Source organism: Crotalus tigris, unplaced genomic scaffold, assembly GCF_016545835.1.
Source record: "Crotalus tigris isolate CLP2741 ecotype Arizona unplaced genomic scaffold, ASM1654583v1 scf7180000017793.814357, whole genome shotgun sequence".
NCBI lineage: Eukaryota > Metazoa > Chordata > Lepidosauria > Squamata > Viperidae > Crotalus > Crotalus tigris.
In genome coordinates, this window is record NW_024096640.1 from 221,148 (window position 1) to 248,821 (window position 27,674).

At 45.7% G+C, this 27,674-nt stretch overlaps 2 protein-coding genes across 7 annotated transcripts; both read right to left on the reverse strand.

Annotated features, from left to right (window-relative positions):
* Positions 1–1,761: 1,761 nt before the first annotated feature.
* LOC120307606 (CD209 antigen-like protein C) lies at positions 1,762–9,570 on the reverse strand. Of its 2 annotated transcripts, none has more exons than XM_039342509.1 (10): positions 9,437–9,570; positions 8,974–9,045; positions 8,341–8,361; positions 7,737–7,754; positions 6,528–6,635; positions 5,837–5,935; positions 5,346–5,432; positions 4,556–4,707; positions 3,274–3,383; positions 1,762–2,157 (listed from the first exon to the last, which is right to left on the reverse strand). In XM_039342509.1, exons 2-10 carry the CDS (start codon positions 8,999–9,001, stop codon positions 1,998–2,000), a joined length of 783 nt encoding a protein of 260 aa, XP_039198443.1. In that variant the 5' UTR covers positions 9,002–9,045; positions 9,437–9,570; the 3' UTR covers positions 1,762–1,997. The 2 variants fall into 2 exon arrangements, with proteins under 2 accessions (XP_039198443.1, XP_039198444.1); XM_039342510.1 differs by having other exon boundaries at positions 9,503–9,521.
* A 5,320-nt stretch (positions 9,571–14,890) lies between these two features.
* On the reverse strand, positions 14,891–24,853 carry LOC120307605 (killer cell lectin-like receptor subfamily B member 1A). 5 transcript variants are annotated; one of them, XM_039342504.1, is made up of 10 exons: positions 24,647–24,852; positions 23,550–23,627; positions 21,790–21,837; positions 21,182–21,199; positions 19,854–19,961; positions 18,779–18,877; positions 17,884–17,970; positions 16,285–16,436; positions 16,059–16,168; positions 14,891–15,277 (listed from the first exon to the last, which is right to left on the reverse strand). In XM_039342504.1, the coding sequence occupies exons 2-10, from the start codon at positions 23,581–23,583 to the stop codon at positions 15,127–15,129; spliced, it is 807 nt and encodes a 268-aa protein (XP_039198438.1). In that variant the 5' UTR covers positions 23,584–23,627; positions 24,647–24,852; the 3' UTR covers positions 14,891–15,126. The 5 variants fall into 5 exon arrangements, with proteins under 5 accessions (XP_039198438.1, XP_039198439.1, XP_039198440.1 ...); XM_039342505.1 differs by having other exon boundaries at positions 21,817–21,837; positions 24,647–24,849; XM_039342506.1 differs by lacking the exon at positions 19,854–19,961 and having other exon boundaries at positions 24,647–24,853.
* Between the last annotated feature and the right edge of the window lie 2,821 nt (positions 24,854–27,674).

The window sequence follows — 27,674 nt, forward strand, 5'->3', positions numbered from 1 at the left end:
AAATATATACAGAATATTTTTTTTTAGTTATGATTGAAGCTTGCTTGCTAACAAACCTGTGAAGGTTTTAAAACCTTAATTTTTTCGAATTGCCATAATTTTGTATTCTGGGAGAAAATACGATACTTGGAGTAACAATCGCCTCTTTGACGGACAGTCACCTTGTGAGATTAGAGTGAGATGTTTCAAGGAGTTTCTATGGAAAGGCTGCTGGGGGGGCAGGCCAGTGGCCTTCCTCTGAATGCAGTTGGGGTGGGTGATACAAATAATATCCTCCCCTTTCCTAAGGATTACGAAAGGTTTACTGGATGCAACAGGTCACAGCATCACTGGTAGAAGAGAGTGAGTTTGGAGGGGAGGGAGGAGGAGGAGGAGGAGGAGGAGGAGGAGGAAGCTTAAGCACGACAAGTTGCCTTCTGCAGATAAGTAGTTGAGCTTTGACATGATGCTTCACATAAACACACGCCCACCATCCAACAAACTCAAAGAACACACCTCATTGGACTTCCCCAAATCCTTTACAAATCAGAGAGGCTGATAAATATGTTTCTATGGTTCAGGGCTCTTAGATTTTCCACATCTCCACTCCAACGGGTAGTAGAATCCGCTGCCGTTCTGTTTTTCAGGGTCCCTCTTTCTGGGAAACAAGCCCCCCTTTCCCTAAGGAACACTGCAATGAGCATGGAGGGTCTCCTCAGTGTTGGGACCCTTGTCTTCGGCAAATGTCTGTGACACAGAACTTGTATCTTGTATTTTCTCTTCCCGCAATTGCTTTACTAAACATCTACAAGAAAGTGCTGGCTGAGATTGTCTGACACTTTGAGTCAGATATTTGGAACTCAGGATTGAACAGAGAGGTCCTCTCTGAGCTGGGTGGTTTTTTTGCAGATGTTTCATGACCCAACTAGGTATTATTGTCAGTGCTAGTAGGGAGTGGGGTTTGTGGAGAGGAGGAGGAGGAGGAGGAGGAAGAAGAAGAAGAAGAGGATTCTGGGGTCCTTGGTGCTCTCTGAGCTTGGTTGATTGTTCTCACTGTCAGAAAATTTCTTAGTTCTCAGTTGCTTCTCTCCACTATGCATCACTAATAGGTGGGGGAGGCTCTATCGGCTGCGAATTGAGTTCCAGGGGCTGGTTTTGATTGGGGTTGGGGGCCCCACAGGACCCCCTTTGTTGGCCCTGACCAGTCAGACCAGTTAGGGTGGTCCTACCAAGCGGCCACATTCAGCAGGTCTGGGGCACCAAAGCGAGAAAGTTTAGTGCCCCAGTTGTGACAACATTGTGGAATTGCCTCCCGGAGGAGATTAACTTGGTCTCCTCTTGGTGGACATTTCTGAAATTGTTGGAGACGGAGCTGTGTGGGAGAGACTTCCGCTGGTTTTATGATGTCTCAGTTTTTCGGCTTTCCCGTTTGTCTTTTTGTTTAGTGATGCTTTTCTTGTTCTTGTTGAGCCTCTCATGTGGTTTGGTGTATTAAAACACCATGGATGTTGCGAACCCTTCTTTTGTATTCTATGTCAGCCAAGGAACTTTTGAAGGCAGCAGAGTAGAGATGTGATACATCAAACCTCTGTAATGACTTGGATGGCAAATCCTGGGATGGAGGGTGGGGTGCACATGGGCCCTAGGGGGTTTTCGATACTCCCGCATGTAGTTCTATTTATTTATTTAAAGATTTATATGGCCGCCCACTCACTCTCAGTGACTCTGGGCAGCTTACAAACAATAAAGCTGAACGAAATAGAACAAACACAGAAAAGACAGTTTCTTTTTTCATTCTTTTTTACTTGCCCCTGAATTTGCTAAATAAGACCGTATCTTTGATCTCCGAAAAGGCAGGATGGAAAAGGTGTTTGGAAGCTGATGTCAAAGTCCTGAGTTCTTCCATGTCTCCACGCTGGCTGACTGGGGCAACTGTTTTTCAGAGGCAGGTTCACCGAGTGGCGTTTCTTTCTCACTGGGTTCATCAAGTACAATTTTGTGCAACGTTCAGTAAAGAGCTAGTTTATCCATTTGGTCTCAGGTTTCTGCTTGCAAATGCCTCTTCCCCGAAGGGTACATTCCACAGCACCCCAACACTGTAAACGTGTATTACATTCAGTATCCATTCTTACACATTTATTATCTGGACTTTTGCCTGGATGTCCTTCCCTCCAGTATCTGGAAAGAAGAAACAACTGTTGTCAGTCCTCTCGACAAAATGAGTATCATTTATAGACTTTGGAGCAGGAAATAAATGTTGGATCCATTCACCTTCTTCCCTCACCTCAGTGAGAGTTTCCAACAACTCCAAATGTTGGTCTGTGGTTGTTTTGGCAGAGAAATAGAGGTGGAGTTCACCAAAATCTTGGCGACACATCTCCCCCTCCGTCCTCTTGGACAGACCTTGGCAAAAGATTACGGATCTCTAGGCAACCGTTTTATAAAAATGGGCCATGGCACCCTTCTTGGTTGCTTTGGGCATTGAGGCTTGGGGAGAATTCTGGAGTGTTTCTATTCCTCCCTTTGCCGGTGGTTTCAATTGGGGGAGGGGGTGGGGGAGGAGAAGTCGGGGAGTACTCATTCATGGGGCACCGTAGAGTTTGGTCCTTTCCCCATTATTATCCTCGTGCAAGAAAGCAGTGGGGAAGGTCGTCCATCAGTTCAGGGCTCAGTGCCATCCCAATGTGTGATGGAATGTGCATCCGCAGGAGCAGTGTGTGTGTGTGGGGGGGGGGGGGAAGATTTGACTATACAGACTTTTCCCAGGAAGAGGCCCGTATTAAGAGACTTCACGGTCCTGGGTGGAGAAGAGGGGACGAAGTTCAGGGTAGCCACACCTTAGAACCTCTGAGATATTATCCAGTAAGTTAGGAGGTTATAGCTTTAGCTTGGCAAGATTCTGTCCATTGGGTGCAAAAGCAAATAAAGAAGTGAACTCTATTCGTTGTGTCATCTCTAGGCCCAACACAATGCTAAAGATATGGTTGGATGAGAGAGAGAGAGAGAGAGAGAGAGTTAGATATAGATAATACACACACACACACGCACACACATATATATACATATACAGAAGATTCTATCCCCCAATCTATCTGCAGCAATTTGTAATGACCCCCACATGGTGACAACATCATACAAATACCATTATTATTATTATTATTATTGTTGTTGTTGTTGTTATCCTCATCATCATCATCAACATCAACATCATTATACACACTGCATCTTTTGCCACCTCTCTCCGACTTCAAGATATTTCAGGCTATAAGAAACAAACTTGAATTAGGCACTTACTCTTTTTGAGGTTTAGTTTCAAGAGCCACCCATTTCCATTCCCTGTTAATATAACTCAATCCAATCCAATAATGACCATGTTTCATCTTAATTGATTCTTCTAAGAACCTCTGAAAGAAAAAAATCCACACGTCAGTTACAGTGAATGAAGGAGAGATTCTCACCTTATGGACCTTCCAAATCAGAGCCTCCCTAGAAGCATCAGGGGAGGAATATGTAGAAGCAGCAGCAATGCAATCCGTGCGGTACAATCACAAAGAATGGGACAGATCAGCTTCCTGAAACAATGGAACCTCCAGGAGGAACCAAGCAGGCCTTTGGCTGAACCAGCAGAGCCACAAAAGCCACGATCAAACCTAGTTTATGGGCCATTCCGCATTTGCACGTAACCATGGTGAGAAATGACCAGGGAGCTGCCTGGTTCCACCCTTCCCCAAGTCCTTGTCTCATCTCCTCCTCAGCCCAGAACTCTTCCCTCATCCCTCTCTCTGGCCTTAGTTTGTCCCCATAAAATCCGCAACCACCTGCAGTCCATCCACAATGAACAGAATCTGATGCCCACTCAAGTCATCCCACAGGGGAGGAGGCACTGAGGTTGGTGAGAGCCTATCTGCTCGCCTTCTTTCCTTCTTCTGATCAACTGCTCACTGCCCCTGCTTGGGGGCTTCCAGGAGGGAGGAGCCCTGCAACACTACCAGCCAGCAGAAAAGGCCAGGTCTCTCAACACTGGCAACACCTGTCCACACCTCCGCAATGGCTGTACGGAAGCCTCCTCGGTTGCAGCACAGAGTCTTCTTTCAGACTCAGCACAACTGTGGGCCCAAAAGCTCCATGGCAGCTTGCAGGGAGCAGCCACGCTGAGAGGGCAAGTGGAGCTTGGAAACAGCCTGAAACCCACACTGACAAGGAGCCCCTCTGCAGCTCTGTTCAGCACCCATGCAGAGCTGCTGAGTGTCGGCACTGGTGCTTTCCTGCGTTAATCCCCACCGTCAAGCCATGGGTCCAAGCCTGCCACCCCCCACCCACCCAAGACCCATCTGAGCCCTCTCCTGCACCCCTGGCCTGAAAGCACAGGGACAGCTTTCAATCAGATGTCTTGCTCTCCCCGTTCTCCAGAGACCGTCAATGCAGGAGAGGGATCCGCGATGGGCACAGCCAGTTTTAGGCTGGTGTCCTTTTCTGCCAAAATCAAGGCCAGGCTGACAGTGGAGACAAAGCAAAAGCCGAAGGGAAAAACCTCAAAGTCATTCCAACAGGAGAGGGAGAAGGGCAGGGCACTTACCTGCTCTGTGTCATCAGTAACATCAGTTATGTAAGCTTTCGATTTATTGCATAGCTCCACTGTGCCCTCAAAACTCAGGGATGCGTAATTAAATAAATACAGGTGGCCCTTATAGGCTGTCCAGTCATGATTCAATTTGTAATGAAGTTCAGCTTTGAACAAATTATAATTGGGACATGAAGAGGGAAAGAAGAAAGAAAAATGAGAAGGACCACACAGTTAGGCAAATTCTTTCATCCATTTTTTTAAAAAAAAACATATTTTAAGAAATGCTTTTTCATGAAGCAACTGGACTTTCTTGTTTTTCTTTTCAAGGTGTTTTGCTTCTCATCCAAGAAGCTGCTTCTTCTCTTTTGAAGAAAAGAAACGTCTTCAAAGAAAAACAAGAAAGTCCAGTTGCCTCATGATAAAGCATTATGGGACACCTAATTGGATACTTGCTGATAAGCAGGAGGCTAGATGGGAACAAGGGAAAGCTAACCATGAGCTTTGGGCGCGAAAACCCCAGATCCAGCTTTGCTTCTGCTGTAGCCACTTGCTTTAGGAAAGTGGACCTTTGGCTAATCGTGAGCCTGAATGTCTCTCTTTTCTAACTGACCAAGTTGGGATAGCTGACAATCTGCCCAAGCAATGCTTTAAAAAACCAGCATGGTGCACTGCCCTAATCTGCGGGCCTGATTGATGGTGCCTATAAAATTGCAAACAACAACAACAACAAAAATAACCCTGCTTGGAGAATGCTGTCACTCTATCCAGCTTCTTAGTAATCACAATCTGTGGAAAAACTTACCAATCTCTGTTTGAAGTTCATTGATCTTTTGAGCCCATGGAACCAACTGTCTTGCCACCTTCTCAGCTTCCAGGAGCACTTCGGTATCTGAAACACACGCAGCAAGATCACCTCTTCAGATCCGAGGCTGCCTCCTGGGTCTATCAAGAATCCGTTTCCTTCCAATCCTCTGAAAGTATCTGTCAGTCTCTGAAGCTAGGAAGTGTCTAAAGCAGACTGAGCAGCTCCTCAAGGACATTGTGACAAAGTCCAGTCAGAGTTTCCCATGGGGAATATTGATAGCTTCTGGAACCCCCCCCCCCATCTTTTTCCCTCTTCCTTAGTCTGTTCTGACATCATCCTGGGACTGAAAGTGTATAAGCAGCAGATGGATGCGAATGCTCCTTCCATTCTGATGTAACCCACCAATCTAGCTAGAGGAAGGAAAATTGGCTCGATGGATTTGTGGACAGGAATGCACGTGCTCTTTCAGAGTGGGACTCTTTGCTTACCGTTAAGGGCATCATACTCAGCATTCCGTGAAATCATATATTGCCTGATTTGGGCAACTGCCTGCCGAAGTGGATCCCGTTTTGCCCTTTCAACAGCACCTGAAGGAGAAGTTTAATTACCACATAATAAGTTGGACTGAGAGCCATTTGGCATTGTGGTCAAAGTGGGAGAGCATGAAATCTTGTCCCACCTTGGGCACAAAGCCCTCGGGTGACCCTGGGCCAGTCACTTGCGCTCAGCCCTAGGAAGGCGGCAAGGGCAACCCCCTTCTAGAAACCTTGCCAAGAGGTTATTTAATTAGACATCAATTGATTTGAGGTAGATAAGAGTTCATGGTAGATTTTCCACAAGTTGATTAAAAAGCAGTTTGTTAACAGAGATTTTGGAAACTTGAATCTTGTAGTGTTCTTCTTCTTGTTGTTGTTGTTAGGATTAATCTTCAATTCGAGGCTACCTGCAATTCTATTTTAGTTACATCAACAGCATCTGGAACTCCACCTCTCCCTCCTCCCTCACCTTTTCAGCCCAAGAAAAGAGACTGTTTCCCACGGCCCTGTGGCAGCTGCCAGCTAACCTGGCTCTTCTCCAGCCATTGCCTGGCTTGGGATACTCCCTCCATCTCCCACGCTCCGTCCCACATGCCATGACCCTCAGCGTTGATAAATTTATTGGGTAAAATTAAAGACTTACATAAACTGATATACCAAACGGTATACAAAAACAGACAGAAGAGCATGAGGATACCGAGCGTTGCACAATTGTAGCCTGCGAGACATTCTTCTATTTTGGTTGGGGTGCCTGTGTTTTGAAAAGGAAGCCTTGATTAGAAATGTTCTGAAGAGGTAACAAGAAGGATTGTGTTTGTCCAACTTCGTGATGCATTTTCACATGTGGCGGGACCCTGATCTGAAACTGCTCCAGAACTGGGCCCTCAATGGTCAAATCTCTTCGTGGAGAAGTGCTCACCTTTAGAGGAGATGTCCAATCTGCCTTTCACTCTGTGGTGGTGGCCGTAGATTATAGACATGACACCCACCTCAAGAATCACTAAGCAGGGAGCAGAGCTGGCACACACCACTGAAGGGTTCAACAGCACCCAGACCAAGAAGGAACTGATAGATTGGTACCTAATTGCTCCTCGGCTGACTTGGGTTGACACAGCCTCACGTGCTTCCCTTCCTTTCCCTTCCCTTCCTTTCTCCCAGGCAGTCGTCGTGGCCGAGGATGGACTTCCATCTCTCTAACACTACCCCACCCCTTCACCACTAGCCCAACCTGCATGTGTCGCGCTGTCCAAGAGTCCAGAGCAGCCAGCTTAACGTAGCACCCCGGCTGGGACCAACTTTGCTCACCCTTGGCAGACCAATGGCTGGCTTTGGGCAACAAACATTCTTAGACATGCCTGAAGCCCCCCGTAGAAAGACGATTAACCATAGCCAAATTGGCACGGGGGCTTCTTCTCTTAGGAGAGAGCCCTTCTCTGTCTCTCCCTTGTAATGAAACACCTCAGTGTTTGCTCCTTCCAACGGAAATGGCTTCCCTCAGCTCCCCCCTGCTACTGGGGGCCTCAAAGGTTTTGACGGGCCGTGTCGGGAGTCCTCCTCTGAGGAGACCCTCCTCCCCCTGTGCTTCCTCTGGCAGCATCCCAGGATGAGCAGGGGCTCTCCGTTCCTTCTCTGCCTGGAGTGGGTCCTGGTCCTCCCTTCCCTTGCACCTCTCCTCTCTAGGACGGGGCTTCTTGCCACTGCTTGGCATGCGTCCCCACAACCATCCAGGCTGTGGGGAGGCTGCTCCAAGGACAGACTTGATGGACCAACAGGTCTTTTCTATGTTTCTTTAAGAACAGGTTGGGCTCCCAAACCTGATTTACTGCACAGATTTTTTCTGATTCATACTTACGTCCAGGTTTCGCTGGACCTGGAAAAAATGAAAGAAAACAATTTGACCACCAACATGTCAAATAGAATCAGCCCCAGGCTAGGGTCTGACCAAGAATCCTATCTCCAAAACGTCAACATCTGCCTAAAGGCTCATTAAGCAGGTGGCCTTAACAAGGAAGCTTTGTTTTACTGGTTGAGAAGTTGCAGGGATTCCATTCCAATCAAGAAGGAGGCGGAGGAGGAGGAGGAGGAGGAGGAGGAAGAAGAAGAAGAAGAAGAAGAAGAAGAAGAAGAAGAAGAAGAAGAAGAAGAAGAAGAAGAAGAAGAAGAAGAAGAAGAAGAAGAAGAAGAAGAAGAAGAAGAAGAAGAAGCGACTAAGCTCTACTAGTTGCCTTCTGCAGATAAGTAATTCAGCTTTAACATGATGCTTAGGGTAAACATAAGTCCACCATACAAGAAAGCAGAAAAATAAAAAAAATGAAAACAACATTTACCAAACAATAATGAATTAATTAAAAAGAACACAAAACACAAGCAAACTCAGAGGACAGACGTCAATGGACCACCAGGTCTTTTTCGGATATCACTGGACTTACTGGACGGATTTTCGGATGCAGACTTACCCGCTGGGCCTTTCGCTGGAGCTAGAAAAGAACAGAAAACAAACTGAGCTCCAATATGTCAAACAGGACCAGCCCCAGGCTGGTGCATCACCCCGGAATCCTCCCCCCAAAGCCCAATGTCTGCCTAAAGGCTCATGAAGCAGGCGGCCTTCAGGAAGAAGCTTTATTTTACCAGGTGAGAACCTGCAGGAATTCCATTCCAATCAGCAATAGAATCCTTGAGAGCTGCCTTGTTACCACAGAAAAGTAGAATAGGATAGAAAAGTCCTTTTCCCGTTGGCTCAAAGACTTCCCCCAAACCTCTTTACCAATCAGAGAGGCTGATAAAAATGGCTCTAGGGTTCAGGGCCCTTAGATTTCCCACCTCTCCACCCCAAAGGGTGATAGAATCGCTGCCGTTCTGTTGTTCAGGGTCCCTCTTTCTGGGAAAGCAAGCCCCCCTTTCTCCAAGGATCAGTGCAATGAGCATGGAGGGTCTCCTCAGCATTGGGACCCTTGTCTTCGGCAAACGTCTGTGACACAGAACTTGTATCTTGTATTTTCTGTTACTGCAATTGTCAGTCTGGAAGCAAACTGGCAACCAGCATGGATGGCAAAGTGGTGATGATAATGATGGCAGATAAGATAGCTTACCTTTTCCTGCTGGTGGTTTGGGAGCCATTTTACCTCATCAACACATGCAATATCCCATCCCAATGTGCACAGCTGGAGAATGGAGCAGATTGTGAGATTTAATGTAAAGGGAAATCCAAACATTTTGGTTAAAAAGAGAAAGTGGTCAGCAAAATTGAGACAGATTCAGAATTGACTCATATCTCCTAAGCTGGGTTATATGTGGAGGCTCCAACACTCGAGTTTTAAAGAAGAGATTGGACAACCATTGTCTGATATGGTATAGGACTTCCTGCTTGAACAGCGGGTTTGACTAGAAGACCTCCAAGATCCCTTCCAACTCTATTGTTCTGTTCTACTCTACTCTACTCTACTCTACTCTACTCTACTCTACTCTACTCTACTCTACTCTACTCTACTCTACTCTACCTGATTCCCTTTCCCCATTGGTAAAGGGTGGTGGGCATTGGAACAGGATACCTACCCAAACTCTGGACTCTTAGTCTACTACCAGGATTGCACTGTGACTTGGAGCTGCGCTGGACTTAACTCTTTGTGTCTTCAGCTGGATCTTCCTTCTGACAGTTTTTGACAGTTTGTTCCCTTATGATGTAGAATATTCAACTTCTGCCGGTCTCCCATTGGCTGGCTGCTGGGCCCAATCAGCATCCAGCACTTAGCCTTCAGTTTCCTCCTTTGATCCCCCCCCCTCAGAAACCTGCATTTTAATTTGTGGATTTCAGATGGTCCTCTGCAGATACTACATTTCAGGCTGAATTTTCTTCTACTGGTTTAAAATGGTCTGTTTGGGATTTCCTTGGCAGAAGCGGCCAGACGCCATTGCAAAGCTCATGTTGACAACTGAGAATTGCAAGATATGACCAGATCCGTTAGGGGGGAAAAATCAGTCCAATATAAAAAACCAGATGCAGTTAGGAAATATATACAGAATATTTTTTTTTAGTTATGATTGAAGCTTGCTTGCAAACGAACCTGTGAAGGTTTTAAAACCTTAATTTTTTCGAATTGCCATAATTTTGTATTCTGGGAGAAAATACGATACTTGGAGTAACAATCGCCTCTCTGACGGACAGTCGCCTTGTGAAATTAGAGTGAGATGTTTCAAGGAGTTCCTGTGGAAAGGCCGCTGGGGGGACAGGCCAGTGGCCTTCCTCTGAATGCAGTTGGGGTGGGGGACACAAATAATACCCTCCCCTTTCCTAAGGATTCCGAAAGGTTGGAGGAGGAGAAGGAGGAGGAGGAGGAGGAGGAGGACTGTGGGGTCCTTGGTGCTCTCTGAGCTTAATTAATTGTTTTAACTGTCAGGAAATTTCTCCTGAGTTCCAGGTTGCTTCTCTCCTTGATGAGTTTCCATCCGTTGCTTCTTCTCCTGCCTTCGGGCACTTTGGAGAATAGCCTGACTCTCTCTTCTTTGGGGCAGCCCCTGAGATACTGGAACACGGCTATCATGTCCCCCCTGGTCCTTCTCTTCGTTAAACTAGATCCGTGGTAGGCAACCTTGGCTCTTTTATGACTCCTGGACGTCAACTCCCAGCATTCCTGAGCCAGCATGCCTCAGCTTGGAAACCTCTCCTCATCGTGGCTGGCTGAGGAATTTTGGGAGTTGAAGTCCACAAATCATAAAAGAGCCAAGGTTGCCTACCCCTGAACTTGTTGTTGTTGTTGTTAATTGCAAAGTCGTATCCGACCCATCGCGACCCCATGGACAACGTTCCTCTAGGTCTTCCTGTCCTCTACCATCTTCTGGAGTCCATTTAAGTTCACACCTACTGCTTCAGTGACTCCATCCAGCCATCTCATTCTCTGTCATCCCCTTCTTCTATTGCCCTCAATCTTTCCCAGCATTAGGCCCTTCTCCAGTGAGTCCTTCCTTCTCATTAGGTGGCCAGAGTATTTGAGTTTCAACTTCAGGATCTGGCCTTCTAAAGAGCAGTCGGGGTTGATCTCTTCTAGGACTGACCGGTTTGAACGCCTTGCAGTCCAAGGGACTTGCAGGAGTCTTCTCCAGCACCATAGTTCAAAGGTCTCAATTCTTTTGCGCTCAGCCTTTCTTATGGTCCAACTTTCACAGCCATACATTGCAACTGGGAAAACCATGGCCTGGACTATACGCACTTTTGTTGGCAGGGTGATGTCTCTGCTTTTTAGTCTGCTGTCTAGATTTGCCATAGCTTTCCTCCCCCGGAGCAAGCGCTTTTTAGTATGCTGTCTAGATATAGCTTTCCTCCCCAGGAGCAAGCGTCTTTTAATTTCTTGGCTGCAGTCCCCATCTGAGGTGATCTTGGAGCCCAGAAAAATAAAATCTGTCACTACCTCCATTTCTTCCCCATCTATTTGCCAGGAATTGAGAGGGCCGGATGCCATGATTTTGGTTTTCTTAATGTTGAGTTTCAAGCCAACTTTTGCACTCTCCTTCTTCACCCGCATCAAGAGGCTCTTTAGTTCCTCTTCACTTTCTGCCATTAGAGTGGTATCATCTGCATATCTTAGGTTGTTGATATTTCTCCCGGCAATCTTAATTCCAACTTTTGATTCATCTAGCCCTGCCTTTCTCATGATGTGCTCTGCATATAAGTTAAATAGGCAGGGCGACAGTATACAGCCTTGCCGGACTCCTTTTCCAATTTTGAACCAATCAGTGGTTCCGTGTCCACTTCTTACTGTTGCTTCTTGACCTTCATATAGGGCGGCGTACAAAATTAAAACAATAAATATAACAATAAAAATTAGTACATTCACTCATTCATGAGTCCCAATCATATCCCGGTCCCCCCGGGGACATCAACCCCAGGCCTGCTGGAACAGGAGAGTTTTAATGGCTTTCTTGAAGGCTGGCAAGGTGGGAGTAGTTTGAATCTCGGGGGGAAGTTGATTCCACCATGTTGGAGCCACCACAGAAAAGGCCCTTCCCCAGCCGACATTGAGGGGACCTGAAGGAGGCCCAATCTGTGGGACCTCACCAGTCTCTGGGAACTATGCGGCAGTAACCTGGTCCTAAGTCATGAAGGGCTTTAAAGGTGACAACCAACACCTTGAATTGCGTCTGGAGACCCACAGGAAGCCAGTGCAGCTCGCGGAGGATAGGTGACACGTGGGTGTACCTTGGTGCACCCACAATCGCTCTCGAGGCTGCATTCTGAACCAACTGCTGCCCCTCAAGGGTAGCCCCATGTAGAGCGCATTACAGTAGTCCAGTCTTGAAGTGACAAGGGCATGAGTAACTGTGAGTAGAGCCTCCCGGTCCAAATAAGGCCGCAACTGGTGCACCAGGCAAACCTGTGCAAAGGTCCCCCTGGCCACAGCCGATAGATGTTGTTCCAAATTTAGCTGTGAGTCCAGGAGGACACCCAAGTTGCGTGCCTGCACTGAGGGAGGTAAATTTGCCCCCCCCCAGGACTAAAGATGGACCATCCAGTTGGCCTTTGGGAGGCAAGACCCAGAGCCACTCGGTCTTGTCAGGGTTGAGTCTAAGCCTGTTCACCCCCATCCAGACCCTCACATCTTCCAGGCACCGGCACATCACGTCATGGCAAAGATACTGTTCCTGAAGCCGTTCTTCATATGTTTCAGCCTTCACTCTCCCAATCATCTTTGTTGCTCTTCTCTGCACTCTTCCAGGGTCTCAGATTCTTTTTTATCTCACGGTGAACAGAACCGGGCCCGTGTCGTTGAGTTTTTTTTTTTTCAAAGTCCCAGTGATGCACTTGAAAGGACTTGGGGATACGGTAGAATGAAAGGCGGAATGGGACTGCTCACCACAGCCAACTCGCCACGGCCAGCTTACCACAGGGCAACTTCCCACGGGGCAATTTAACAATTCAACTCTTTCAAATAAATAAAAATAAATTTTAACTTTTGTCATTCACATTTCACTCTGTCCCTCCTTTTGCATCCTTTCTTTAATGATTCCATCCCAGCGTTTCTTTCATATTAATGTAATTCTTGTCCTGCCGTAAGTTGTGCAGCTAGATGCATGTTAGATGCGAATGTGGGGTGACCCATATGCCAGATTTGATAGTTCCCCCCCCCTGCTCCCAGCCGTGCACCCAGAGGAGGAGCTATTTCTGGTTTCCTTATTGCATCAGGAACCGGGCACACCCTGCTCTCTTCTAATTGTGCTTTATGGGTTGCACTGCTGCTTCCCCAGGTTCCCCCACCCATGCTCCTGGGGCGACTCTCATCCAGGAGTTCCCAGGGTGAGATTCCCTCCCTCCTTCACTCTAAACAATTGCTGGTTTTCCTAGTTCAGGTGTTCCCAGACAGAGATGTTCTAAAGAGACAGCGCCCTCCCTGGAGAAGACTGGCTTAGAGTAGCCATAAAGGGAGAGGGGAAGAACCTGACACTTGTGCGTCAGAATGTAGGTGTGTAATCCATGTTTGCTTCTTTCAGCCTGAAATGGCTTCACCCCAGAGAGACATGGAAGGAGATGCAATCTCTGGGATCGCCATTCAGTTACTGTTTAAAAAAAAGACATAAATATAATAATAATAATAGTAGTAGTAGTAGTAAAGTTGGAAGGAACCTTGGAGGTCATCTAGTCCAACCCCCTGCTCGGGCAGGAAACCCTACACCATTTCGGACAAATGGCTGTCCAGTCTCTTCTTAAAAACTTCCAGTGTTGGAGCATTTACTGCTTCTGGAGGCAGGCTGTTCCACTGATTAATTGTTCTCACTGTCATAATGGCATTTGAATGGTGATGTCACCATAGCTGTGCAATTAATTTGAGGCTGTGTAGTTTGCTGCAGACACAGTCTCTCGCAACCCCCCCCAAAAACCTCCTCACCCTCATGGGTGGCCTGTGTCTTCCTCAATTTGAGGTCCTCTGCCACAGTTTGAGGGTTCTTCGCTGTCCCTTCACTCTTCCGGACAAAGAGCACTGGGATCGGAGCCCCTCTCCCGCTAAGGAGTCCCAGCCCTGAGCGCTCCTACTCTGGCTTTGACTTTCAACATCCTCCTTCAAACCCTGGTTCTTCTCCCGCTTCCCATCCTCCTCGTTCCTGGTGTGCCTGTCCCTTGGCACTGCTACCTCTATCAGCACTGCTGGTCCTTGTCTGGATGATGTCTGGAGGTGAAACTCAAACCAGTTTAATTGCTGCCACTCTAGAAATCTTCCTCCACTAAGGCGTGCCGGATTTCCAGACCCAACAGCCTGTTTCCTGAAATAAAGCCAAGCGAGAGTGAGAAGGAACAAAGAACGGCTCGGTCTTCCTCAAGCTCTGCAGAGTCCCCACTATGCGTCGCTGATAGGTGGGGGAGGCTCTATCGGCTGCGGATTGAGTTCCAGGGGCTGGTTTTGACTAGGGTTGGGGGCCCCACAGGACCCTCTTTGTTGGCCCTGACCAGTCAGACCAGCTAGGGTGGTCCTACCAAGTGGCCACGTTCAGCAGGTCTGGGGCAGAGGAAAGTTTAGTGCCCCAGTTGTGACAACATTGTGGAATTGCCTCCTGGAGGAGATTAACTTGGTCTCCTATTGGTGGACATTTCTGAAATTGTGGGAGACGGAGCTGTGTGGGAGAAACTTCCGCTGGTTTTACGATGTCTCAGTTTTTCAGCTTTCCCGTTTGTCTTTTTGTTTAGTGATGCTTTTCTTGTTCTTGTTGAGCCTCTCATGTGGTTTGGTGTATTCAAACACCATGGATGTTGCGAACCCTTCTTTTGTATTCTATGTCAGCCAAGGACCTTTTGAAGGCAGCAGAGTAGAGATGTGATAAATCAAACCTCCGTTATGACTTGGATGGCAAATCCTGGGATAGAGGGTGGGGTGCACATGGGCCCTGGGGGGGGTTTCGATACTCCGGCATGTAGTTCTTTTTATTTATTTAAAGATTTATATAGCCGGCCACTCACTCTCAGTGACTCTGGGCAGCTTACAAACAATAAAGCTGAACGAAATAGAATGAACACAGAAAAGACAGTTTCTTTTTTCATTCTTTTTTACTTGCCCCTGAATTTGCTAAATAAGACCGTATCTTTGATCTCCGAAAAGGCAGGATGGAAAAGGTGTTTGGAAGCTGATGTCAAAGTCCTGAGTTCTTCCATGTCTCCACACTGGCTGACTGGGGCAACTGTTTTTCAGAGGCAGGTTCACCGAGTGGCATTTCTTTCTCACTGGGTTCATCAAGTACAATTTTGTGCAACGTTCAGTAAAGAGCTAGGACATCCATTTGCTCTCAGGTTTCTGCTTGCAAATGCCTCTTGCCCGTTGATGACAGTCTGCACTAATCCAACATCGCAAATGTGTATTACATTCAGTTGTCATTCTTGCACATCCACCTCTCCCTGGATTTCCTGACTTCCAGTAGCTGGAAAGAAGAAAAAAAACACCGTCAGTCCTCCAGACAAAATGAGTATTATTTATGGACTTTGGAGCAGGAAATAAATGTCCGATCCATTCACCTTCTTCCCTCACCTCAATGGGAGTTTCCAACAACTCCAAATGTTGGTCTGTGGTTGTTTTGGCAGAGAAATAGAGGTGGAGTTCACCAAAATCTTGGCAACACATCTCCCCCTCTTTCCTCTTGGACAGACCATGGGATCTCTAGGCCAGGGTTTTTCAACTGATGGTACATATACCACCAGTGGTACGTGACCGTCCTAGAGAAGCGTATCAGGGGAGAGAAATGAGCTGAAGCGACACTTTTCTAGCTTACGAAGGAGTAGGTTGTGGTCTACTTTATCAAATGCCTTACTGAAGTCTACTACGTCCACAGCATTTCACTGGTCTACTTGTTTAGTTACGTTAGATAGATAGATAGATAGATAGATAGATAGATAGATAGATAGATAGATAGATAGATAGATAGAGTAGCTATAGTTAAATATATATGATAGTTATACACATACACACACATGCATATATACACCAACACACACATACACACATATATACATATACAAAGAGAAAGTTTCTATCTCCCAATCTATCTGCAGCAATTTGTAATGACCACCACATAATGTGGTGACAGCACCATACAAATACCATTATTGTTGTTGTTGTTGTTATACATACTGCATCTTCTGCCACCTCTCTCAAATTTGAAGATACTTCAGGCTATAAGAAAGAAACCTGAATTAGGCACTTACGTTTTACGAGGTTTAATTTTAGTAATCTCCACTTTCCAATTGCTGTCCCAATAACGCAGTCCAATCCAGAAACTACCATATTTTTTTCTAACTGCCTGTTCTATGAACCTCTGAAAGAAAAAAATCCACAGATTATTTACAGGCTGACGGTGGAGACAAAGCAAAAGCCGAAGGGAAAAACCTCAAAGTCATTCCATCAGGAGAGGGAGAAGGGCAGGGCGCTTACCTCCTCTGTGTCATCTTGAATATCAGTTAAGAAAGATTTCGATTTATTGCATAGTTTCATTGTGTCATCATAATTCAGGGACTCATAATTAAATAAATACAGGTGGTTGTTATAGGCCGTCCATTCGTGATTCAGTTTGTAATGAAGGTCAGCTTTGAGACAAATTAGGATTGGGACATGAAGAGGGAAAGAAGAAAGAAAAATGAGAAGGACCATAGTTAGGCAAATACTTTCATCCATTTTTTTTTTTAAAAAAAACGTATTTTAAGAAAAAAAGAACATAGGGCATAAATAAAGTTTTCAAGGTGTTTTCCTTCAGGGACATGTTATCCTGAGAATTCTTGGCTTCCTTGCTTTTCGTTATAAGATGGCCAGATTACAAAAGGAGATCCGTAATCTCAACCACATCTTTTCCACCTACAAAAATGTCCGTGAGGTGTCTTAGTTGATAGTGATTGGGGGAGACGGGGCAGAGAAAAAAGAATAAGAGAGTAGCGCAAAGGGGGAAGAGCTGAGGGAGGAAAATTACAAGTCCGGTATGAAAAATGTTCAAATCTAAATATATTAAAATTGGATAGAATATCTGGGCCTGAAGATTGAACCTTGGAACTCTCTTGAGTTTGGTTATTTTCTTGCAGACGTTTTATTACCCAACTAGGTAACCTCATCAGTGTCAGAAGGAAGTGGGGTTTATTCTCTGTTTACTGCTTATACTAATGGCTTGCCTGTCAGTGTTGGTGGGAGCCTCCTTAGTAGTTCCTTCACTAGGAACTACCTTAACCCTAGTTCTTGATTAGGAGATTTTTGCCAGCAATCAACCATCTGCCTAAGCAGAGCAAGCAAAATCGGTGTCAGGACTGCCATCCTGCTAGATCCCGTCCATTGCTCCTGTCAGCCCGCCATATGCAATCCGAGATAAGCGGAGTGGGAAAAAGGGAGGGTGAACTATACTGGCCAGTCCAAGGCCACACAAAGAAATGTAGAACCATCCATCCCACGAAGGCAGGGACAGTTAGCCAAGCAATTTGTTAGCACCTAATCGGATGTCTGTTGTGATTCTCAGTCCTCCAGATCGTAGTAGTCCCAAAGATGCTTTTTCACGAGGCAACTGGACTTTCCTGTTTTTCTTTTGAAGACGTTTCGCTTCTTCAGCTCTTCAGCTCTTCTTCAGCTGAAGGAGAGAAACGTCTTCAAAGAAAAACAAGAAAGTCCAGTTGCCTCGTGAAAAAGGATTATGGGACACCCATTTGGACACTTGCTGATAACCAGGAGGCTAGATGGGAACAAGGGAAAGCTAACCATGTGCTTTGGGCGCGAAAACCCCAGATCCAGCTTTGCTTCTGCTGTAGCCATTTGCTTTAGGAAAGTGGGCCTTTGGCTAATCGTGAGCCTGAATGTCTCTCTTTTCTAACTGACCAAGTTGGGATAGCTGACAATCTGCCCAAGCAATGCTTTAAAAAACCAGCATGGTGTACTGCCTTAATCTGCAGGCCTGATGGATGGTGCCTATAAAATTGCAAACAACAAAAATAAGCCTGCTTGGAGAATGCTGTCCCTCTATCCGGCTTCTTATTAATCACAATCTGTGGAAAAACTTACCAATCTCTGCTTGAAGTTCTTTGATCTTTTGAGCCCATGGAATCAACTGTCCTGCCACCTTCTCAGCTTCCAGGAGCACTTCGGTATCTGAAACACACGCAGCAAGATCACCTCTTCAGATCCGAGGCTGCCTCCTGGGTTTATCCAGAATGTGTTTCCTTCCAATCCTCTGAAAGTATCTGTCGGTCTCTGCAGCTTGCAAGTGTCTAAAGCAGACTGAGTAGTTCCTCAAGGACATTGTGACAAAGTCCAGTCAGAGTTTCCCATGGGGAATATTGATAACTTCTGGAATCCCTCCCCCCAGTCTTTTTCCCTCTTCCTTAATTTGTTCTGACATCATCCTGGGACTGAAAGTTGGAGTGGAGTGGAGTGGAGTGGAGTGGAGTGGAGTGGAATGGAATGGAATGGAATGGAATGGAATGGAATAGAATAGAATAGAATAGAATAGAATAGAATAGAATAGAATAGAATAGAATAGAATAGAATAGAATAATAACTTTATTATCACTTTGAATATACACTAATCGGCATACATTAAAATAAAATTTCACTGCATACGGTTCTCAAAGGGTCACCACCTCCGATATACACTACATAACTATGACAAAAATAAATAAAATAAATACAGAATTAGGCATATACCCACATATATGACACAGAGACACAACAATGTAGTCCGGCTTATCTATACATGTGCGTGGTGAGAAAAATGAATCTTACGAGTTTACCAGACGGATGACACAGGGAACAAAGCGATTATATAAGCAGCAGATGGATGCGAATGCTCCTTCCATTCTGATGTAACTTACCAATCTAGCTAGAGGAAGGAAAATTGACTCGGTGGCTTTGTGGACAGGAATGCACGTGCTCTTTCAGAGTGGGACTCTTTGCTTACCGTTAAGGGCATCATACTCAGCATTCCGTGAAATCATATATTGCCTGATTTGGGCAACTGCCTGCCGAAGTGGATCCCGTTTTGCCCTTTCAACAGCACCTGAAGGAGAGGTTTAATTGTTGTTGTTGTTGTTAATTGCGAAGTCGTGTCCGACCCATCGCGACCCCATGGACAATGTTCCTCCAGGTCTTCCTGTCCTCTACCATCTTCTGGAGTCCATTTAAGTTCACACCTACTGCTTCAGTGATTTAATTTAATTACCACATAATAAGTTGGATTGAGAGCCATTTGGCATTGTGTTCAAAGTGGGAGAGCATGAAATCTTGTCCCACCTTGGGCACAAAGCCCTCAGGTGACCCTGGGCCAGTCACGTGGGCTCAGCCCTAGGAAGGCGGCAATGGCAACCCCCTTCTAAAAACCTTGCCAAGAGACGTCTCTTTGAAGTTCAAGGCTGCCTTCTTTTACAACAACAGAAGCCTGACTGAATGGAGAAGTGACCAATTGTTTTTTTCCTAGAAGAGCTGAGGAAGATTGAAGAATGGATTTACTGCATTTAACTGGACACCATTTCTATTTGGACTTTGTTGGGAAGGTGGAGACTGAATTTATTATATTTAATTAGACATTTAATTGATAAGAGATGGCATTAAGAAACAAACATGGATATTTCACCCAGGACAAATTACTCTTAACTTTTCGGGACAATTTGAGATAGATAAGAGATAGCGGTAGATTTTCCACGATAACAGCTTGTTAACAGAGGGTTTGGAAACTTTAATCTTGTGGTGTTCTTGTTGTTGTTGTCGTTGTTAGGATTAATCTTAGATTCAAAGTTACCTGCAATTCTATTTTAGTTACATCAACAGCTTCTGGAACTCCACCTCTCCCCCCCCTCACCTTTACAGCCCAAGAAACGAGGCTGTTTCCCATGCCCCTGTGGCAGCTGCCAGCTAACCTGGCTCTTCTCCAGCCATTGTCTGGTTTTGGATACTCCCTCCATCTCCCACGCTCCTTCCCACAACCCATTAGAGACCCTCAGCATGGATAAATTAATTGGATAAAATTAAAAACTTACATAAACTGATATACCAAAGGGTGTACAAAAATAGGCAGAAGAGCAAGAGGACGCCGATCGTTGCACAATTGTAGCCTGAGAGATATAATTCTAATTTGGTTGGGGGCCCTGTGTTTTGAAAAGGAAGCCTTGATTAGAAATGATCTGAGGAGGTAACAATAAGGATTGTGTTTGTCCAACCTCATGATGCATTTTCACTTGCGGTGGGATCCTGATCTGCAACTGCTCCAGAACTGGGCCCTCAATGGGCAAACCTGTTCATGAGAAGCCTTCATCACCTTTGGAGGAGATGTCCAATCTGCCTTTCACTCTATGGTGGTGGCCGTAGATTATAGACATGACTTCCACCTCAAGCGTCACTGAGTAAGCAGGCAGCAGAGTTGGCACACACCGCTGAAGGGTTCAACAGCACCCAGACCAAGAAGGAACCAATAGATTGGGCCTTGGACCTAATTGCTCCTCAACTGTCTTGGGTTGACACAGCCTCACGTGCTTCTTCCCTTCCCCCAGGGAGTCTCCGTGGCCGAGGATGGACTTCCATCTTTCTAATACTACCCCACCACCATTAGCCCATCCTGCATGCTGTCGCTCTGCCCACGAGCCCAAAGCAGCCAGCTTAACGTAGCACCACAATTGGGACCAACTCTGCTCACTCTCGGCAGACCAATGGCTGGCCTTGGGCAACAAACGTTGTTAGGCATGCCTGAAGCCCCCTGTAGAAAGACAATTAACCATAACCAAATTGACACGTGGGCTTCTTCCCTTAGGAGAGAGCCCTTCTCTGTCTCTCCCTTGTAATGGAACACCCTCAGTGTTTGCTCCTTCTACCGGAAATGGCTTCCCTCATCTCCCCCCTGCTACTGGTGGCCTCAAAGGTTTTTGTGGGCCGTGTTGGGAGTCCTCCTCTGAGGAGACCCTCCTCTCCCTCTGCTTCCTCTGGCAGCATGCCAGTATGAGCAGAGGGTCTCCATTCCTTCTCTGCCTGGAGTGGGTCCTGGTCCTCCCTTCCCTTGCACCTCTCCTCTCTCTGAAGCGCTATTAGTAGCTTTCTGCAGATAACTAACTTGAAGGATGGTTGGGATAAACACATGTCCACCATCTGACAAAAGTGAAATAAATAAATCAATATAAGAATAATTACAGAAAAATAGATAGATAGATAGATAGATAGATAGATAGATAGATAGATAGATAGATAGATAACACAAAAAACAAGCATGCTCTGAGGACAGACTTGATGGACAACCAGGTCTTTTCTATGTTTCTTTAAGAACAGGTTGGGCCCCCAAACCTGATATACTGCACAGATCTTTTTGATGCATACTTACGTGAAGGTTTCGCTGGACCTAGAAAAACAACAGAAAACAATTTGACCACCAATATGTCAAATAGGAGCAGCCCCAGGCTAGTGCCTGACCCAAGAATCCTACCCCCACAATGACAATGTCTGCCTAAAAGCTCATCAAGCAGGTGGCCTTAACAAGGAAGCTTTGTTTTACTGGTTGAGAAGCTGCAGGAATTCCATTGCAATCAAGGAGGAGGTGGAGGAGGAGGAGGAGCAGGAGGAGGAGTTGGAGGAGGAGGAAGAAGAGGAAGAAGAAGAAGAAGAAGAAGAAGAAGAAGAAGAAGAAGAAGAAGAAGAAGAAGAAGAAGAAGAAGAAGAAGAAGAAGAAGAAGAAGAAGAAGAAGAAGAAGAAGAAGAAGAGGAGGAGGACTAAGCTCTACTAGTTGCCTTCTGCAGATAAGTAATTCAGCTTTAACATGATGCTTAGGGTAAACATAAGTCCACCATACAAGAAAGCAGAAAAATAAAAAAAATGAAAACAACATTTACCAAACAATAATGAATTAATTAAAAAGAACACAAAACACAAGCAAACTCAGAGGACAAACGTCAATGGACCACCAGGTCTTTTTCGGATATCACTGGACTTACTGGATGGATTTTCGGATGCAGACTTACCCGCTGGGCCTTTCGCTGGAGCTAGAAAAGAACAGAAAACAAACTGAGCTCCAATATGTCAAACAGGACCAGCCCCAGGCTGGTGCATCACCCCGGAATCCTTCCCCCCAAAGCCCAATGTCTGCCTAAAGGCTCATCAAGCAGGCGGCCTTAACAAGGAAGCTTTGTTTTACCAGGTGAGAACCTGCAGGAATTCCATTCCAATCAGCAATAGAATCCTTGAGAGCTGCCTTGTTACCACAGAAAAGTAGAATAGGATAGAAAAGTCCTTTTCCCGTTGGCTCAATGACTTCCCCCAAACCTCTTTACCAATCAGAGAGGCTGATAAAAATGGCTCGAGGGCAGTGGTTCTCCACCTGTGGGTCGGAACCCCATTTGGGGTCGAACGACCATTTCACGGGGGTCGCCAAACAAGGCTGTCCGCCATTTTTCCCCCCTCTTCTTTGTCCACGCCACTGGCACCCAGTGATGTATAAGTAGTTGGGGGTCACCACAACATGGGAAACTGTATTATGGGGTCGTGGCATTAAAAAGGTTGAGAAACACTGTTCTAGGGTTCAGGGCCCTTAGATTTCCCACCTCTCCACCCCAAAGGGTGATAGAATCGCTGCCGTTCTGTTGTTCCGGGTCCCTCTTTCTGGGAAAGCAAGCCCCCCTCTCTCCAAGGACCACTGCAATGAGCATGGAGGGTCTCCTCAGCGTTGGGACCCTTGTCTTCGGCAAATGTCTGTGACACAGAACTTGTATCTTGTATTTTCTCTTCCCGCAATTGCTTTACTGAACATCTACAAGAAAGTGCCGGCTGAGATTGTCTGGCAGTTTGAGTCAGATATTTGGAAATCAGGATTGAACGGAGAGGTCCTCGGTCTTCTCTGAGCTGGGTGGCTTTCTTGCAGATGTTTCACAACCCAACTAGGTATTATTGTCAGTGCTAGTAGGGAGTGGGGTTTGTGGAGAGGAGGAGGAGGTTCATGATACTTTGTAAACTTGGTGGTTTTCTTGCAGACATTTCATTATCCAACTAGGTAACATCATCAGTGGAAGAAGGGAGTGGGATTTGCAGAAAGGAGGAGGCGGGGGAGAGCACAGGAGGAGGAGGAGGAGGCCTTTGGGGTCCTTGGTGCTCTCTGGGCTTAATGATTTTTTTGCAGACATTTCATAACCCAACTAGGTATCATTGTCAGTGCTAGTAGAGAGTGGGGTTTGTGGAGGAGGAGGAGGAGGAGGACGATGACGACGATGACTGTGGGGTCCTTGGTGCTCTTTGATCTTGGTGGTTTCCTTGCAGACATTTCATAAGCCAACTAGGTAACAGCATCAGTGCACTGCCTAGACAATGAAACATCTGCAAGAAAAGAGCCAAGCTCAGAGATCGTTAAGAACCTCACAGTTTGGAGTAAGATATCATCCATATCTGTCAGAAATGGTGTGGAGTCTCCTGCTTGGGCGGAGGGGTGGATTAGATGACCTACAAGGTCCCTTCCAACTCTGTTATGTCTTGCAAGTCAATAAGTGGTCTTCAGGATCCTCCCAAGAAGGAAGTCTACCAGTAGGGCACTGATGTTCCCATACATGGCCTAGGGTCTCCTGCCTGAACAGGGACTAGAAGACCTCTAAGGTCCCTTCCAACGGTGATGGTGATGGTGATGATGATGGTGATGGTGATGATGGTGATGATGGTGATGATGATGATGACATATTTTGAGGAAAAGACAACAGATAAGATAACTTACGTTTTGCTGCTGGTGGTGGTGGTTTGGGAGCCATTTTATCTCATCAATACATGTAATATCTCATCCCAATGTGCACAGCTGGTGAATGGAGCAGATTGTGAGAATTAATGTAAGTGGAAATCCAAACATTTTGCTTAAAAAGACAAAGTGGTCAGCGAAATGGAGACAGCTTCAGAATTGACTCACATCTCCTAAGCTGGGTTATATGTCCTCCTAGTGGACAACCACTTAAATGTGAGCCAACCATGTGCAGCACCAGCCCAAAAAGCCAATGCAACCCTACGTTTCAGTAACAGAGGGACTGAATCCAGATAACACGAACTGTTCGTACCCCTTATAACGGCCTGGTAAGGCCACACTTGGAATCCGGCATCCAGTTTTGGTCGCCACATTATAAAAAAGATGCGGAGATTCTGGAAAGAGGGCAAAGAAGAGCCACAAAGAGGATTAGGGGACTGGAGGCTAAAACATACGAAGAACGGTTGCAGGAATTGGGAAGGTCTAGTTTGATGGAAAGAAGGACTAGGGGGGAACACCCTAGCAGGGTTCCAATATCTAAAGGGCTCCCCCAAAGAAGAGGAGGGGGTCAAGCTATTCTCCAAAGCACCTGAAGGCTGGACAAGAAGTAAAGAATGGAAAGCTATCAAGGAGAGAAGCAACCTAGAACTGAGAAGAAATTTCCTGTCAGGGAGAACAATCAATCAGTGGAACAACCTGCCTCCAGAAGTTGTGGATGCTTCAACACTGGAGTTTTTAAGATGAGATTAAATAACCATTTGCTGGCTCAGGAATACTTGGCTCAAGAATTCTGGGAGTTAAGTCCACGAGTCATAAAAGAGCCAAGGTTGCCTACTCCTGGTATAGGACTTCCTACTTGAACAGGGGGTTTGACTAGAAGATCTCCAAGGTCCCTTCCAACTCTCTTATTCTGTTCTGTTCTGTTCTACCCTACCCTACTCTATGCTACGCTATCCTACCCTACCCTACCCTACCCTACTCTACTCTATTCTTCTCTTACTCTACTCTTACTCTACTCTCCCTGATTCCTCTCCCCACTGATAGAGGGTGGTGAGCATAGAAACAGGATAGATACCTACCCAAATTCTGGACTCTTAGTCTACTACCAGGATTGCACTGTGACTTGGAGTTGCGCTGGACTTAACTCTTTGTGTCTTCAGCTGGATCTTCCTTCTGACAGTTTTTGACAGTTTGTTCCCTTATGATGTAGAATATTCAACTTCTGCCGCTCTCCCATTGGCTGGCTGCTGGGCCCAATCAGCATCCAGCACTTAGCCTTCAGTTTCCTCCTTTGACACCCCCCCCCTCAGAAACCTGCATTTTAATTTGTGGATTTCAGATGGTCCTCTGCAGATACTACACTTCAGGCTGAATTTTCTTCTACTGGTTTAAAATGGTCTGCCTGGGATTTCCTTGGCAGAAGCGGCCAGACGCCATTGCAAAGCCCGTATTGGGAACGGAGAATTGCAAGAAATGACCAGATTGGTTAGGGGGGGGGGGGGAAATCAGTCCAATATAAAAAACCAGATGCAGTTAGGAAATATATACAGAATATTTTTTTTTTAAGTTAGGATTGAAGCTTGCTTGCAAATGAACCTGTGGAGGCTGTAGCTGTGCTCCTTTAAAACATGTTTTTTTGTTTTTTTTGTAATTGCCGTAATTTTGTATTCTGGGAGAAAATACGATACTTGGAGTAACACTCGCCTCTCTGACGGACAGTCGCCTTGTGAGATTAGAGAGCAGCTGCCTCTCCCACAGTATGACTATGCCGGCTCTTTCTAAAACCTACAATGATCTCCTTTGTTTTATCAACATTTAGAACCAGGTTAATGTAAGGACCCACCCCACTTTGCATCTTAAGAAGACAGAACTCTTGGAATAATTCTTCCAACAGGCATCCTTTATTCAGAGAAAATGGTTGCAGGCGTGCTAGACAGGACTTGGGGTCCAAGCTCTCCCATTCAAGGTTTTAAGGGGTTCCCCAGTAGCCCCACCCAATCACCCCCAACTTCCAGCAACATTCTCAGGCATTACACTCCCACCCCCTTTTCCTTACTGCCAGCTGGATGGAGACTTCAGAGAAAACTACATGAAAGGTAATAGCCCCTTTTGTTATGGTTAGTCCTTTTGGTGATACACACATCCAGTTCCTTTCTTCAGAGAAAACTACATGAAAAGTAATAGTCCCATTGTTATGGTTAGTCCTTTTGATGATACACACACCCAGTTCCCTTGAAGTGTACCGAAGGAAGTGAGGGCCATAAAGCCCCTTTGTTCACCCCCTTCCCTTCATCCTATGACAGAATCCAGAGAAGGCAGAAATGGGGTTTTCTATAATTGATAACTAGAGATGAAATATAATTGGATTCTGACAGTTACTTTCATTCGGCCCATTCCCCTCCCCTGTACACTTTTCTTTTTGTTTTGTTTTTTTAATTTTTATTAAGTAAACATTTTAAAACAGATTGAACACAGTGTGACTTTTCTGGCTGTTATTTTGCCTTACATACTATACCATATATCTTTCTAGTCATTGATCTTTTATACCATTTACATATTGCATTTTATACTATTTACATATTTATATATTTACATACGTCTATTTATAACATAACTTCCATTTCCCTTCTTATTTCATATTCTTTCTATCTTACGCTCACTTTCAGGTTGGAAATCTACACTTTCTCTCTTCTGGACAAGCTTTCTCTGTTCTGACTTTTTCTCCTCGAGGCTAACCAATAGTACATCTTATCCCAAACTTCATAATACTCCGTTTCATCCTTGTCTTTAATTTCTAAGGATAATTTCTATCCATCTTTGCACATATCAAAACAAATTTAATTAGTTCACTCTCCACCGGGGAATTTCCATTTTTCCAGTTCTGGGCATACACCAACCTTGCTGCTGTTATGATATGCCCCATACACTTTTCTAGGACGGTCGCGTACCACCTGCCAAATGGCAAAGTACCACAGGTGCCATGCATACCACCGGTTAAAAAGCCCTGCTGTAGGTAGCCTGGCCACATGCCGTGTAGGGCTTTATGGGTCAAAACCAACGTCTTGAATTGGGCCCGGAAGCAAAAAAAATCCTTCCATTCTTCGCCATTCGGTCAGAACAGAAGAAGCTTCTTGGAGGGGAGGCGAAACATTTTCAAGGACAAAGCCAAGGAAAAGCACCTTTGGGACAACCATGACCTGGATGGTGGAGAATCTCCGCAGATACCTGGGAACAAACCGGCACCCAGTGCAGCTTGCAGAGGAGAGGTGTTACACGTGCCTTTCTTTGGGCACTTAAAATTGCCTGCCTGGCTGCACTTTGCCCCAACTGACGCTTCCAGATACTTTCCAAGGGTAGCCTCCTGTACAGCAAATACCAGCAACTTAATTAAAGCTAAGGAAAATCCCTTCAAGATACGAAAAACCCTCGCACTCACTCCAAGCCCGCCGCCTAATGCCATCACCTTGATTTACAAATGGTAAAGATTGTAAGTCTCACTTACTTTGGCCATGCCATGCGGAGGAACATCACCCCTGTCCAGGCGATGCCCACTTAGGGGTACCTTTTGTGTTATAATAATAATAATAGTTGGAAGAGACCTTAGAGATCGTCTAGTCCAACCCCCTGCTCAGGCAGGAACACCATTTTGGACAAATGGCTGTCCAGTCTTTTCTTTAAAGTTTCCAGTGTTGGAGCAGTCACAGCTCCTGGAGGCAGGTTGTTCCACTCATTAATTAATTTAGCTCCAGGTTGCTTCTCTCCTTGATTTGTTTCCATCCATTGCTTCTTGTCCTGCCTTCTGCTGCTTTGGAAATGAGATTAAATCTCTCCCTCTTCTTTCTGGCAGCCCCCCCCCCCGATATTGGAAGACTATTATCATGTCACCCCTCATCCTTCTCTTCATTAAACTGGACATACCCAATTCCAGCAACCGTTCCTTATATGTTTTAGCCTCCAGTCCCCTGATCATCTTTATTGCTCCTCTGTGCCCTCTTTCCAAAGTCTCAACATCTTTTTTACATCATGGTGACCAAAACTGGATGCCATATTCTAAGTGTGGCCTTACCAGGGCGTTATAAGGGGGTATGAGCAGTTCATGTGATCTGG

Excerpts from the sequence above, each read along its gene's own strand:
- LOC120307605 (XM_039342504.1), bottom strand. The coding sequence starts at position 23,583 with ATGGCTCCCAAACCACCACCACCAGCAGCAAAAC. Across the intron at positions 16,169-16,284 it reads TTCAAGATGACACAGAGGAG|AGGTTCATAGAACAGGCAGT; the intron begins GTAAGCGCCCTG and ends TTTTTCTTTCAG. Across the intron at positions 15,278-16,058 it reads AAAATTAAACCTCGTAAAAC|CTACTGGAAGTCAGGAAATC; the intron begins GTAAGTGCCTAA and ends TCTTCTTTCCAG.
- LOC120307606 (XM_039342509.1), bottom strand. The coding sequence starts at position 9,001 with ATGGCTCCCAAACCACCAGCAGGAAAAG. Across the intron at positions 5,936-6,527 it reads CGTTTGGTATATCAGTTTAT|GTGCTGTTGAAAGGGCAAAA; the intron begins GTAAGTCTTTAA and ends CTTCTCCTTCAG. Across the intron at positions 5,433-5,836 it reads TGAGTATGATGCCCTTAACG|ATACCGAAGTGCTCCTGGAA; the intron begins GTAAGCAAAGAG and ends CGTGTGTTTCAG.